The 14,647-nt window shown below is 37.3% G+C and overlaps 1 protein-coding gene across 5 annotated transcripts in view; it reads left to right on the top strand.

Annotated features, from left to right (window-relative positions):
• The first annotated feature begins 971 nt into the window (after positions 1-971).
• usp24 (ubiquitin specific peptidase 24) overlaps positions 972-14,647 on the top strand; it is a 32,611-nt gene continuing 18,935 nt past the window's right edge. For 3 of the 5 annotated variants that reach the window (XM_087785199.1, XM_087785198.1, XM_087785200.1), the window contains exons 1-22: positions 972-1,389; positions 4,440-4,608; positions 4,875-4,942; positions 5,041-5,184; positions 5,695-5,820; positions 6,089-6,124; positions 6,200-6,265; positions 7,201-7,266; positions 7,396-7,470; positions 8,661-8,819; positions 8,884-8,998; positions 9,074-9,177; positions 9,270-9,377; positions 9,471-9,566; positions 10,006-10,167; positions 11,844-11,936; positions 12,468-12,575; positions 12,651-12,800; positions 13,272-13,403; positions 13,997-14,108; positions 14,192-14,268; positions 14,418-14,558. In XM_087785199.1, the coding sequence (XP_087641325.1) occupies positions 1,111-1,389; positions 4,440-4,608; positions 4,875-4,942; positions 5,041-5,184; positions 5,695-5,820; positions 6,089-6,124; positions 6,200-6,265; positions 7,201-7,266; positions 7,396-7,470; positions 8,661-8,819; positions 8,884-8,998; positions 9,074-9,177; positions 9,270-9,377; positions 9,471-9,566; positions 10,006-10,167; positions 11,844-11,936; positions 12,468-12,575; positions 12,651-12,800; positions 13,272-13,403; positions 13,997-14,108; positions 14,192-14,268; positions 14,418-14,558 (2,586 nt within the window). In that variant the 5' untranslated portion in view covers positions 972-1,110. Of the gene's footprint in view, positions 1,390-2,905; positions 3,012-4,439; positions 4,609-4,874; positions 4,943-5,040; positions 5,185-5,694; positions 5,821-6,088; positions 6,125-6,199; positions 6,266-7,200; positions 7,267-7,395; positions 7,471-8,660; positions 8,820-8,883; positions 8,999-9,073; positions 9,178-9,269; positions 9,378-9,470; positions 9,567-10,005; positions 10,168-11,843; positions 11,937-12,467; positions 12,576-12,650; positions 12,801-13,271; positions 13,404-13,996; positions 14,109-14,191; positions 14,269-14,417; positions 14,559-14,647 lie in introns of all 5 variants that reach the window. The other 2 variants (XM_087785202.1, XM_087785201.1) reach the window with 2 other exon arrangements.

Consider the following 14,647-nt stretch of genomic DNA (forward strand, 5'->3'; position numbering starts at 1 on the left):
TAGGTCCAATTACTTAAGTTTAATTAAACTATTAATTTATTTGGTTTCCACCAGTTGTTTATCTACTGAGCCTGTATATGGGCAGGGTTCTCATCCGGATTTTTTCACAATGTGTACACGCGTGTATTGTAAGGGAATTCCAGGGGCATCCCCCCCAGAAAACACATTTTGTTAGGGCCACATTTTGTGAAATAAAGGCAGAAATTAAGAAAATCCCCCCCTACGCTGCTTGAGAAACAGCGCCGGGGCCCAATTCTTGTTTTTATTTTATTTTTATGAATAATTGCTGTATTGCTGTGGTTAATTGGAAAAAAAAACAATTTCTATATCAATCAATAAAGTTCTACCTAACCTAATTCATACCTTAGGGGATCAAAATCACAGCGTAGGGGGGCCCTATGCTGAATGGCGCTGGTGAGAACCCTGATAGGCCAATATACCGACTAAAATGGTATCCATATAAAAAACATAATTTATGAACACCGATATCGTAGATACACAATATAAATATTTACCGAGAAATATAATTGTAAAAATAAGATAAGACATTTAATTTTTTATCTTGAAATGAAATAACATAATTAGCAATACAAGTTACCTAACCTGAGTTGAAATTCTGTTTTGTTTGTTTCATATTTTCGTCATTTATAATGTATAACTATAGATACGATTTTTTTTATTGTGATTCAAGCCTGTCCAATTATGCACGTTTAATTAAATTGTTTAATTCATTTTATTGCCACCAGTCGTTTATCTACTGAGCCTTTTATGGCCCCATCTACCGGCTAAAATTAAAGTCCATACTTTTATTGTTATTTCTAACGTGAATGTGATATTAAAGTTTTTTTTTAAAGGCGAAATCAAATAAAAATATTTTTGTAAGTTTTTGTAAGTAATTTCTGTATCTGTTTCTGCGGGGTTGACGCGAGGTTCCGTTCTGTGGTGGCAGACGTCAGTCCGCGGGCCCGGGGTGGGCGCTGTTGTGGTGGCTCGTGGATCGTGACAGACTAGTAGTAGGCAGCGGGCTGTAAACATGGCGGCGTGCACAGCTACAGGGCTGTGCCGAACACCCCGTTACTTTTAGGCCGAGACACGGATTCGAGCGTCAACATGGAGACCGAAGAGGAGCAGCACATCACCACGCTGCTCTGCATGGGCTTCCCGGACCCGGACGTGATCAGGAAGGCGCTTCGGTTGGCGAAGAACGACATTAACGAGGCGGTCGCGCTGCTCACCAACGAGAGCCCCGGTCTGGGTTATGGATACGAGCCGATGGAGAGCGGGCCTGCGCCGGGCACTACTACGACTGGCGACGGAGAGAGCAGTGGACGCACCGGCACCGGAGGCTTTGACCCTCCGCCTGCATACCACGACGTCGTAGACAGCGAGGTACGAACACTGTCACTCAAGGGATAAAACAAGTATTTTTATATTTTTTCTAAGAACGTGCAGAGGCTCGTGAATTCTGTGTGGACTCGCCCATTTAACTAGCTAAACTTATTAGCATTGATGCTAGCTGCAATGCTAGCAGCCCAACGTGAGCTGTCAGATTCTCCCCGGTGACACTGCATGGTGTCCGCTTAAAGTGACCGGCTACTCATCAATATAAACAATCATCAATAATCTATAATCACTTTACTACTTTATAGCTTTTGACGTTTTGCATGCCAACTTAGCTTGAAGCTAGCTAACCTAGCTAACACTATTTTAGGCTCCAATGCTTCAGTTGCTTCACAGACTCATCGCCTTGCAGACGAGTCACTAAACCAAAACATGCACCAGACAGGTGTGTAAATAAACATTTCCCAGTACAACTATTGGTCCACATGCAACTTATCCTGGTTGCTAACTATAGCTATGAGTCCTGTCAGTCCTGGACTCATGTCAGAATGTCTGTCCTCCTCAACAAGACTTTTCACAATTCGTTTGGTAGACGTGGCCTACCTTTAACATATTAAGGTGTCGAGAATATTTCCTTTTAAACTCAAACACATTCTTAAATATTTCGATCTTAATTCGTTTAAAGGGCAGTTTGACAACATGCCACACAAAATCACTGAATTGCACAAGTAGGTTTCGACTTCCTCATTCCCTCAACTTGGCTTATGAATGCAATTTAAATACGTAGGTGAGGCATTGGAAATATAAAAAAAAAAAGAGAAAAAAGTGAGTTTTCCACTGATTTAGCATTTCAATATACCAGACCTCTTTTCGGGGCGTGGAAAAACCGGGCGCACAGACAAATGTAGTTTCTTTTTTCTCTTAATATAGGCCTCTAGTGAAGACAACAAATGTAAACAGAAGATGTTCAGAAAAGTAATAATTCTTGAATTAAAATGTCCCTTTTCTACTCAACCATATATCGACGAAGGTTTGTGAGACTTTGACAGTAATCTGTGTTTTTGAAATTACAGGCAGGAAGGCAGTATTGTCCATATAACTGTCGCTAACAGGGATCACTTTTCCTCGACCAAAATGACACACCTAAACAACATCCAAATACCTCCATACTGTTTGTGTGTAATGTCATTCTTGTATTGAAGCCCCCAGATAAGAAACAGTTTACAGTCTCTCTGTACAAGAGTATGGAGGTAATTGGATGCTTTTTAGGTGTGTCTTTTTGGATGATGAATAAATGACCCCCAGTAGCAACCGTTATCTCTGCGGCCTTTAACTCAAAAAAGAGACGTAAAATAATTGCAAGGCATTGGAAGTATTAAACAAAAGGTAGAAATTTAATTCACCACACTTTTTGTGGTAAAACGGAAAAGCCACAGACAAAAATAGTTTTGTTTTCTGCTCTTAAAACATGTCTGTAAAGATCACACAAGTAAGAAAAGATGAGCACAAAAGCAGTTGGTGGAAAGATTTTGTGTAACTAATGTACCTTCTTGACATTTTCCAGAGATGCTCGCCTAAAAAGAAGGATTGCAGAGTCAGGATCAGCTGCAGGGATTACATCTCCACTCCTTAATGGAAATATTTTGTGTCCTAGATGTAGAGAAGGAAAGGTTGTAAATCTTCAATGAAACAGTTTATTGTGTTCGCTTTCATCTGATATTTTATTAAATAATTAATCTAACATTGTAACATGTTGGGTAATTAATCCATGGTTTTAATTTTAGCTGCTATAACATTCCAATAACCTTCTCGCACTTTACGGTAGGTGAGTGAAATAATCAATTGTTCTTTAGAGGAAGAATATAAAACACGACAACATCAGGCTTCAAATGATGTGCTTCAACACCAGTATTTAAAAGTTCAGGAGTTTAAAAATAGCTGTCTGTGTGCTTTACCCATTAAAGGTCAACACAGATTTGATAATAAATAATTGCTCGCCATATAATATATTTTTAGAAGATTTTTTTATCAGAATTTATTCATATAAGTTTTGTGTAAACAAAGCCAAATTTTATATATATTTTTTATAATATTTATTTTTCATTCTGGTGTCTTTAACTTTATGCACAACTAGCTTTGAAATGTTGGTTCCTGTTATCTGTGTGAATTAAGCTCTTTAGTATTGTTTAAAAAAACACAATGCAAATTTTTCAGGGGGTCCGAATGAGACATCAAAACAGAGAGCGTTGCTTCATCATCATCATCGTGCAAAAACATTTGTACCTACTGGGCTTTGGCACTTCAAATCGAGGGTTATAGAAATAGAAAATGTTTCAGTTGAGAATATTGATCCAATGCCATCCATGTACTGTTCTTACTTTAAAACTTTGCCATTTAAATCTGCTTTATATTTCTCTATATTTAATATATTTTTGCTACATTGAGATTTTATTTTCCTCTTTGTGGGTCATCTCTCCCCTTTCTCTCACTCATGAAACTTCTGAAATATTATCCGAATAAGGATGATGAAACCTGATACTTATCTATCGGTTTCGCCCTACCATCCTTCCTGTTGTTAATGTGCAGTCCATTTCTGTTTACCGGATATATAACAGCATGTTACTTGCATGCGGTCAAAATATCTCCGGGGAAATATATATATTGTTTAATTAATTTGAAGAAAGCTACATAAAATAGAGCAGTCATTCACAAGGTCTAAATGATTCTTATTCTCTTTACATAATTTAACAGTCAGGACTTGTAGGTTAATATCCTGGAGTGACCTGCTTTTCTCCTGCAAATGTGATCTAAATAGTTTTGGCTGGGTGTCATTATTTCCAAAGAGAGTTGTGCCATTTTATCATGAATTAATATGTTACCCTTTTCAAATTTAAATCGCCTTATGTTACTGTCAGGAATGGCTTTTTGGTCTTATGCAGGTCACATATTTGAATCTTTTACTGTTGCAAACTGTCTCTGATTTGTATGCATTGTCCGAGAAACAAGCGGGTAAGAACTATAAGCCATTGAGGTCAGATATGCATGTGACCTCTAGAAATGAATAAATCCACATGAAATTAATTTTTGTTTCAATTTAGAGGAGCAATGATGAGAATGGAAATTGCTCCGGAGGGAGCATGGAGTTCCCTACCACGAACCTGTACGAGCTGGAGAGTCGAGTCTTTACTGACCACTGGTCCATTCCCTACAAGAGAGAGGAGTCCCTTGGCAAATGTCTTATTGCTTCCACTTGCCTCGCCAGGCATGGTAAGAGGTTTTTTTTTTTATCCTCTTTAGTGTACTAGTAACAAATATATTTATGTAGAAAACTCTTCACACTATCACATGTTGTGCTTTGAATTAAATGTGATGGTTAAATACATGCATTATATTTGTAGCATGTTTATTCATTTTTTAATTCATTCTCTGCATTTTGTGTTTGATTAAAAACGTGTGTTTAGTAAAAAACTTGAGTATTTTCTTATTAGCCATCTTTATTAATGTCGATTTTTAAACAATGTGGTCTCCATCAGGACTCGCTGATGCAGATGAGAACTGCAAGCGGTTCATGGATCGGTGCATGCCAGAAGCCTTTAAAAAGGTGAGCCGTTACAAACCTTCCTGCGTGATTTAATCAGTGTCTTGATGGACTCTTTACAACCCCTCCATCTTTCTTACATCGATCTTGTTTGTACCCAGTTGCTCACCAGCACTGCAGTTCACAAATGGGGGACAGAGATCCACGAAGGAATCTATAACATGCTTATGTTGTTGGTGGAGCTGGTGGCAGAGAGAGTCAAACAGGACCCTGTCCCCGTCAACCTGATGGGTGTCCTGGCCATGGTGAGATCATCAACGCTTTAAATAACACTTCGCTTATTTTGAGTCGTTCTTCTTATTCAAAGGAGTCTTATGTGTGAGTGACTTGTATGATGTTTGCGGGGATTCTGCAGAAGATCTTAATCTTGATACTGCAGACGAGAACACTAGTAATCTACCATTGTCAGAAACACAACTTGATGTTTTAAGTGTTTATTTTTCACCTTTCTTGACTTCTACCTTAAATTAATAAACTGTTATATCTTATCTGTTATAATTTAACAGCTATAGGGGTTAGAGCTTATACAATTAAAAAAAAACGTTTGTGAACATGAATTGTAAGGAGTTTATTTATGTAAGTTTATATACCTCTTTATCTTATATGATCAGTCCCTCTGTTTTCTTTGCGGTAAAAGCTGAAGAGTGTGTGTTTTTTAAATGGCAGCTTATTATGATTCTGAGAAGAATAACATTTTGTGACAGTAGAGCTTAATAATCTTATCTAACCTTTTTTGCATTCAAATCTTCTTCTAGGCCTTTAACCCTGATAATGAATACCATTTTAAAAATCGAATGAAGGCCTGCCAAAGGAATTGGACTGAGGTTTTTGGAGAGGAAGCCAATATGTTTGCTGTTTCTCCTAGCAACAGCTACCAAAAAGTGAGTCACACCTTTACTAATCCAATACATATATGAGTCATCTTTATCTTTGTCAATTGGCTTTAGTATACAACAAAATATGCTTGAATTTGCAGCACATTTTGTATTGTTGACAGTATCTAGTCCTGTCAACCCCCTGGAAAGCCAGTGTGTTGTGCAACTGTGGAAGCCTAGCTTCACACATGTGACTGACACATAACAGCTGTGGGTCCTGTCATCGCAGTCTGTGTCATTGCTCAATAAGCGAAAATAAATTTGTCTTTTGCAGGAGCCGCATGGTTGGCTGGTTGATCTGGTCAATCAAGTAAGTTGAGCAACTTTTTTTTTTTCTTTTTTTTTTAACTTTTTTTTTAACATGAAATCTTTGCCTCTTTACCAGTTTGGAGAGCTGGGTGGATTCACCGCCATTCAGACCAAACTGAACGCGGAGGAAATCGAAATTGCTGTAAGACTTTGTTTCTCATATTTCCGCTGCAAATGTCCTGGCAGGTCTCCAGAGGGATGAAATCCTCACCCTGGTGGTCGTGGATCTAGACACCGTACACACACTTTGATATGGCTTTACTCTGGAAAAAGGCTCCTATGTTTATCCCCCACTGCTGTTAGCTGTAGTCTGATGAATGCTGCCCCCCTTTTCTCCTCTACAACAGTCAAACCTTTAATTTTCCTGCTGTGGAATGATTGTGAGGATTGGAACCTCCACCATTGATTAAGCACGCAGGAAAACACACACTGTTTCCAAGGATCAGAATATTTAAGGATACTAGTGCAGGTTTTAGTGAGCAGGAAAGGAATGTTGCCTCTTCTGAGTGACCAATTAACTTGCTTTCTTTGAACAATTAGTCCAGATGGAGGCTTTAGTTAGTTAATGTAGGACTTAGTTGAACTCTTCACTCTCCTCAGTTGAGGAAAGTGAACAGGAAAGAAGTCTTTCATTAACATCTGATTTATCACCCAATAACAAAGCACAGCTGGCTCCCCCTTCTGGGTGATTAGAGACACTTGTACTGAGGCATGCAAAGGTCATGTCTTGTCCAAAATGAATAAAGGAAAAATAAGTTGACAGAGAGGTCATTCAGGGTTACAAAACATTGTTTAATTACCGAATATTACATATGTGAGTGCAAGTGTTTGTTATAATCACCGTAGCATTGTTTCTGTTTAGTAAACGATCATTATGTGTATTGAATGTTAACTTTAACATAACCAGTGTGAGATTATTTGTGCTCGTAGAGCAAATGCATTCAGTTAAATAATTGAAGGACGATTCTGTAATGATGGGTTCTGACTATGTGTGACGATGCATGGACTGGACACTCAAAGAATAAGGAATGATTGTCGCTTTAAAATGTGTTAAATTCACTTGTGTTTTTGCTGCAGTGTGTGTCAGCTCTGGTTCAGCCTCTGGGAGTCTGCGCTGAATACCTTAACCCTAGCCTCGTCCAGGTGAGCTTAGATATTTATTATCAAAAATGGATCTTCGTTTTACATTTTTTATTCCTTTTATTTATATTATATGACTGTTGTGATATGAATTCAAACGATGTCTTAAGGTGAAATTTCTTTTTTTTATAGCCAATGCTTGATCCTGTCATTCATAAAATGATCACGTATGTACAGAACCTGGAGGAGAAGGACCTAAAAGACAAGGTATTGTAAAGAAAATCTAATTTTAGAATTGACTCAGCATCATTTAGAAGTGTACCAAATTCTCTTTTTCCATCCACACTTGACATTCATCAAGTGAACCTTGAAACAAAAATAAGGCACATACATGCCTTTTAGGAACTGTTTAAAATCTATAGTGATTTATTTATAATTATATAATCGGTCGAATAAAAAGTTGTTGAAGATTTATTGCATTTATTCAATGAGCGAAAGGCTTTTTATTTCTATTAAACATGGATAAGGGACATTTTGAAGAGTTTGAACTCACTTAAATAACTAGACTGATATGATTGAATACTTTTGAAACACTTCTTTAGCAATACAAGTAGATGCCTCCACTTTTTACAACAACTTTAAATCTAGTATTTCATCTGCTTTCATTTTTGACATATTAGGTGAATGTATACTTAGAGATTAAAAAGTCCTCATAGTTATTTAAAATTCATGATAATTTTATTTTATTAAGACCACTACCATTAAAACAGTACAAAAAGAAAAGCGACAGAACCTACTTGATGTGTCCTGCTTAAGACTGTAAACTAAATATTTTATTTTATCATTATAAATGCATTTCGTCATTAATAATTTATATGCAATTTTCCTTGTGATATATTTTTATTTCCTAACAGAAGTTGCCACAGCAAGTCACACCTATTCTTTCATACCAGCCTTTATGATATCGATGAACCTCATTGGTTCTCTTTTTCTTTACCCTTGGTACGGCAAAGCTCAAACAGTAAAGTGGTTGGCTTGTGGCTAAGAAGTTTTTGGTTCAATCCTAGCTCCGGATAAGATTGTGTCGTTGTGCCCCTGAACAAGACAATTAACCCTGATGGTGTGCTGCGTCACAGCCTACTCCCATCATTGTGTGATTGTGAATGGGTGACTTGGTGTAAAGCGCTTTATAAGTAAGAACCATTTCACCTGACATGTCTCTTCTCTCTGCATGTTTAAGTCATCTGACTCATCCTGTTCCATCTTAATCATGTTAAGTGTTTAAGCTACAATCTATATTTACAGAAATCACTCTCGCCCCTTTGGGCAATAAGGGGTAATTTGCTCCAAAATGTAAATGTCTAATGGAAGCTTGATTTGTAAATTAATGATAATAATTCACTTAAAGATATGCAACAAACCGATTCAACTTTTCGACTGGATGTTTTCCCCCACAGCGTCTTGTGAGCATCCCAGACCTCCTGTCAGCCATCAAGCTGCTATGTATGAGGTTCCAGAGAGAGTTGGTCAACGTGGTGGACGACCTGCGTCTGGACACTTTGCTACGAATGCTGAAAACACCACATTTTTCTACCAAGATGAACTCCCTCAAAGAGGTCCACTTTTATTTAATTATTTATTCAATTAAGTCTAGAATCTGATGATGTCATTTATCTTCAGGTGACGAAGTTGATTGAAGAGAGTACGGTGGCAAAAACTGTGAAAAATGCCATTGATACTGACAAGCTGCTTGATTGGCTCGTGGAGAACTCGGTCCTCTCAATAGCATTGGAAGGTTGGACACTTAAATTCAACATATTAAATATTTTTGGTGGTGATCAATGTATTGACTTTCATTTTTTCTCTTTAGGGAATATTGATCAGGCGCAGTACTGCGAGAGAATAAAGGGAATAATTGAGCTTCTTGGGAGTAAACTATCCCTGGATGAACTGTCTAAAATCTGGAGAATACAGGTTTGCACCATGACAGTTATTTGGGTTGTTATGTGGCTATATCCCTTCAGTTTCCATATTGTAACAAACTTCTCTTGTGTTTATTTCTCTAGGCTGGCCAGTCCTCAACTGTGATTGAAAACATCCATACCATCATTGCTGCTGCTGCTGTGAAATTTAGCTTCGATCAACTTAACCACCTTTTCGTGCTCATCCAAAAGGTCAAGATCAAAAGTTAACTTTTATTAAGTCACAGGTCAAATTTGTCTTATGTTTGGTTTTCATCAAAAAATTGCTTTTTCTTGTTGTGTTAGAGCTGGGAGGTCGAGAGCGACCGAGTACGACAGAAGCTTCTCAGTCTCATCGGAAGGATTGGCAGAGAGGCTCGTGCTGAGACTACGACGGGCAAAGTGTGTATCCGTGTGTTTGTCAATTCAAAAGAAATGGAAATGAAATTGTGTGGTTTAGTTAGTGGAGAGTCAAATGGCAAAGGCCAGCACGTTGATGGAAGGGGTACAATGACAAACCCCTTTTATTCTTATTTGTCTGTAGACGTCCTAAAGATTACTCTTCCAATGATGTTTAAACTTTATACTTTATCTTTATATTAATACCTTATCTGCAACATTTCTTCAAAGGGAAGTATGAGTGTGATATTGTATATTTACATTTGTTTTCTTAAATATTAGTTTTACTCTTATTGAAAGTCTGTATAATTAACATCCATAATCTGTCATTTTTATACGATGTAGCCAATGGGAAACTTAATGGGATCTTTAAATACTTAATTAAAGCAACAGAAAGGTTTTAGAATACTTTGTTTTGAGTGCGTTGTTTGTGTTTGCTCAGGTATTGGAGGTCCTCTGGGAGTTGGCACATCTCCCCACTCTGCCAACCAGCCTCGTCCAGCAGGCATTGGAGGAGCACCTGGGGATCCTGAGTGATGCCTATGCTGTCAAGGAGACGGTGAAACGCAGTTACATCATAAAATGTATTGAGGACATTAAGAAGGTGAGAAGTTCCCTACATCGTTGTGTTTTTAATATATACACACACGTGTTTACAAATGGAGTTCTATTCAGTACAACCTTGAGTGAAATAAGGCACTTATTTTATAAGATTTTTTACAATTGTTTAAGAAGGTGAATTCGGTATTAATGGTCTTAAACTATGTTGAAGACCTGATAAAAAGCAACGGTCACATCCCAATAAAATGAGAACACATGCAAGATTTAGATAAGACAGACTTTATTACCCCTCTGGAGATCTTCGCATTGACAATTCAATTCAATTTGTGTCAAATCCTTACAAATTCTTTTCAAGATGCTTTACAGTTTAACTATGTAGATGAGACAAACGATGAGCTACAGTAATTGGGGAAAACAACTTTTTTATATATACATTTAGTATATTTAGTCCTTTAATAGCTCAGTTGAAGTTTCGTACACTCATTAAAACCTTTTAATAAGGCGTGTGACGTCATCACATAGGAAGTGCACGGACCGAAATGACAGGGCGGACCGAAATGGTACCTACGCCAGCTGGGTGGGAGGAGAGAGACAGGAAGATGAGAGGGGAGGAAGAGGGGCGGTTAGAAACAGAAGGGGAGAAAAGACAACATTTTCTCGTCGGCATGTTTCATTATTACTGGGAAAATCACACTGGAAATGGATGTCTTCTGCATGTTGAGCCCGATCAGTGTTGCACAAAAACAGATTTACAGTATATCCACTAATCATTAAAGCTGAAGAAACAGAAAAATATACATCTCTATAATCCGATCATGTAGTTCTGTTTGAACAAGAAAAGTCTGACACAAACGGCAGCCCTCCATGTTGTGTTGGCTGCCTTTTCTCCATACATATATTAAAATATATATATATATATATATATATATATATAAATTAGATTATATTAGTTTGACATTTAGATTGTTTTGGTAAAAATTCTTAAAGAATTTCTCACATTTTCTAGCTTACATTGAAAACAAATTAAGACAAATTAACTGTTTATATCTTGTTTTGGGTTCTGAAAGAAGATGCATTGTTAAAATATTTTGAGACGAGGCTGGTTCAAGAAGTATGGAAGTATATCAGTGCCCTCAGAATATTGAAGGGTTACATTTTGCATTCCTAATGTTGAATTTTTTATTGAAATGTTTTTTTTAGGCATTCAATTATAAAAATAAAAAATCAATTGTTAGCACAATGGAACTGTTATTTTTGAATTCTTTAAATTTAAAAATTAAACTCTGTGTAAAAAATAAATAAACTTTTTTTTTTTCAACTATTTAATAAATCAAATTCGACCCTTCATAAAGAAACTATAGAATTCAATTATTCAAAGAAATAACTCGATACATAACCCTTGTGCAGTCTCTGGGTCAAGGTGACCTGGTGGCCTTAAAACAAATGTGCTTGTAGTATCCCTTGCGTTATCTCAGGGTCAAGGTAACCCATAGGCCCCGAAAACAGGAAGCCAGAGAGGTGGTACACCTTGACCCAGAGATAACTCATGGGTTAAAACATTTCAATTAAAAAAGCTTTTAACATTTGAAATGTTAAACTCGGTCACCCAATATTGTTAAGGCACTGATATCCTTCCATTAAGACGTGCAGCATGTAACGGTAGGAAAACCCTGACTGATAATAAAACATGTTTCTGTATCGTTAAACTATGCTGTCTAGACTCACACTCAGGACGATGGTAAAGTCAGCGACAGTCACAGTTCTTTTCTTTCTGGCTCTTGGGGAAAGAGGAAAGCTAACTTATCAGTCAAAGTAAGCAAAGAAGCCCAAACTATTTTTAATATCATTGGCCAACCTGTGTCAACTCTAATCATTCACATCTGCCCACTAATCACAGATGAAGGGTTTGTTTACGGTAATTTTACACTTGATTATTGCAGACTTTGTGTTGGCTTTCTGTGTGCGGTTTGTCACTGGGCATTAATCACACAGGGGTGCTCATCTTTCCTGGGTGAGAGCTGACTGAACTTGAAAATAATTAAATCAATTCAATGCCAAGGATGTAAAGTGTTGTCAAATAAACGTTTTTTTTATATTTAACAACTATGTTGCTACAGAAATTTAAACTAAAGATCATTCATCTTTTAAAGATGGTCCAACATTTTACATCCCTGGTCTCAACTTTTTCTTCACGTAGCCTGCGTCACAGAATGGAGAGTTTGTTGTCAGTCTGTAAAGAGCCAAGCAGGTTCAACAATATTCAACATCTTCTCTATTTTTGTTGCGTGGGCTCAGAGATGAAACCGTTCGACCAGGACTTGATTGTATGTTGTTGGTCAACAGGCCTCTCAGCAGAGCAGTCCCCAGGCTGTTTGGGTGGTTCCAGCTCTCCGTCAGCTGCACGAGATCACCAGATCCTTCATCAAGCAGACCTATCAGAAGCAGGACAAGGTGAGTCTAGGGAGCATTTCATTAATAGCTGGAGTTTAGATTTGTGTCATGATTATTGCTACTCTTATTCTACAGAGCATCATTCAGGACCTGAAGAAGAACTTTGAGATTGTGAAACTGATAACAGGCTCTCTCGTCTGCTGCCATCGCCTGGCTGTGACTGCTGCTGGTAACAACTGTCTCTCTGGCTCGACTCTTGTGGATGGACGATACACCTACCAGGAGGTTTGTATTTTAAAACATTTAAAAGAGTCAATTTATAGTGAACGATTGTATCTGTAGTATTTCGAATACATTTTTGATGGTTTATTATATTTATATCTTAATTTAAGAACTATAACATTTTGAATTCTTAAATTTTAATCATAATCCTCCCATTTATAATTTAAACAAATAAGATTTAAACTCTGAAAAAATAAAAATAGGTTATCTTTTTAGTTAGCCTTGTAAATGGTAATAATGAACATTCTTTTTGGGTTAAAATCAGTTTTATCAATGTAATAAAAAAATGATTACTGTTGTGCTCTTCTATGCCTTAATACTATTCAAATTGTTTCAATTTAAAGATTTGTTCCTTAAACATGGTAGTTTAAAGTTGTATTTATCGTTCACTGCAAAGCTTGGGAATTTTTCTTTGTCATTGCCCAACAAACATTCATTATATGTTATATCTTTCTTTGTTATTTTGTTTTGTAGTACCTGGACAGCCACTTGCGCTTCTTGGCCTTCTTTCTCCAGGAAGCCAGCCTGTACCTGGTTTGGAACCGGGCCAAAGAAATCTGGGAGTGTTTAGTATCCGGGCCAGATGTTTGTGAGCTTGATCGTGAGGTAGGAAAGCTTAAATCCAAGTACATGTTTTTAAAGAGAAAGCACCTTCATGTTCGACCTTAACTTTTTTTGCAACATAGATCAGTATTAATTCTGGCATTCATTATCACAGCGCTTAATATGTGGAGGAAAAACAGAACAAATGAGCATTAAGTGCATAAAAAATCTCAACAAAATGCTGTTAATAAGAGTTTGTGTTTTACTAATTCTTAGCCACGTTACAGGCATTTTTAAGAAGTAAATGTGTTTTTACCAAAAAAAACGCCTTCACTCATAATCACTACAAAACCCTTTTTTTTATTACTTTTTTTATCCTGAATATTCATGGTCTGTTTTGGTCATCGGCCTGATGATTTTGAACATAAAAGGAAACTGCCACACCCAATTAAAGCTTCTCAGTAATGGCAGATTGTGTTTAAAATAGAACATCGTCTACACACTCACTTCTCAGTGACGACCAGCTGAACCTGTTACCAACTGTGTTAAATGTGAATGAGGTTCAGTTTTTCTGCGTCATACATTACAAACAGGTTGTGTGTATATCATTTTCCCCTAAAATCATTTTTTAAAAGTGTGCATTTGAATGTGTGCAGTTGTGCTTCGAGTGGTTCACTAAAGGACAACATGACCTTGAGAGTGACATCCAGCAGCAGCTCTTCAAGGAGAAGATACTGAAGCTCGAGCCCTATGAGATCACCATGAATGGTAATAGCCCGTCATTGACCTTCTGCCTCCCACAATTAGCTGCTGCTCAGTGTTTGATTGAACTCTTTTATGTGTCCCTCTAGGTTTTAATCTATTTAAGACGTTCTTTGAGAATGTCAATCTTTGTGACCATCGACTCAAACGCCAGGGAACCCAGCTGGTCAGTCTCCACTCTCACACCACGGCTCTGTGTTATTAAAAATGATTGCTGTGAAATCAATAAGCAATATAATGCTCTTAGATATGTGGAAATGGAGGCTAAATGCTATAAAATGATGTGTCATATCGTCATCTGTGCCCTGATTACAGTGTGTGGAGCGCCTTGACCTGGCAGGGATGGATTTTATCTGGCGTATTGCCATGGAAACCCCCGATGAAGAGATCGCAAATGAAGCAATCCAGCTGATAATCACATACAGCTACACTAACCTCAATCCAAAAATGAAAAAGGTGGGTTATTTCTTGCTCTGTGTGGTCCTCATGCATGTATTTTAAATCTAGGGTATTAAATGTAATGCTTGCTATTGTCAATCAATGTC

This window comes from Callionymus lyra, chromosome 2 (assembly GCF_982586985.1).
Source record: "Callionymus lyra chromosome 2, fCalLyr1.hap1.1, whole genome shotgun sequence".
Lineage (NCBI taxonomy): Eukaryota > Metazoa > Chordata > Actinopteri > Syngnathiformes > Callionymidae > Callionymus > Callionymus lyra.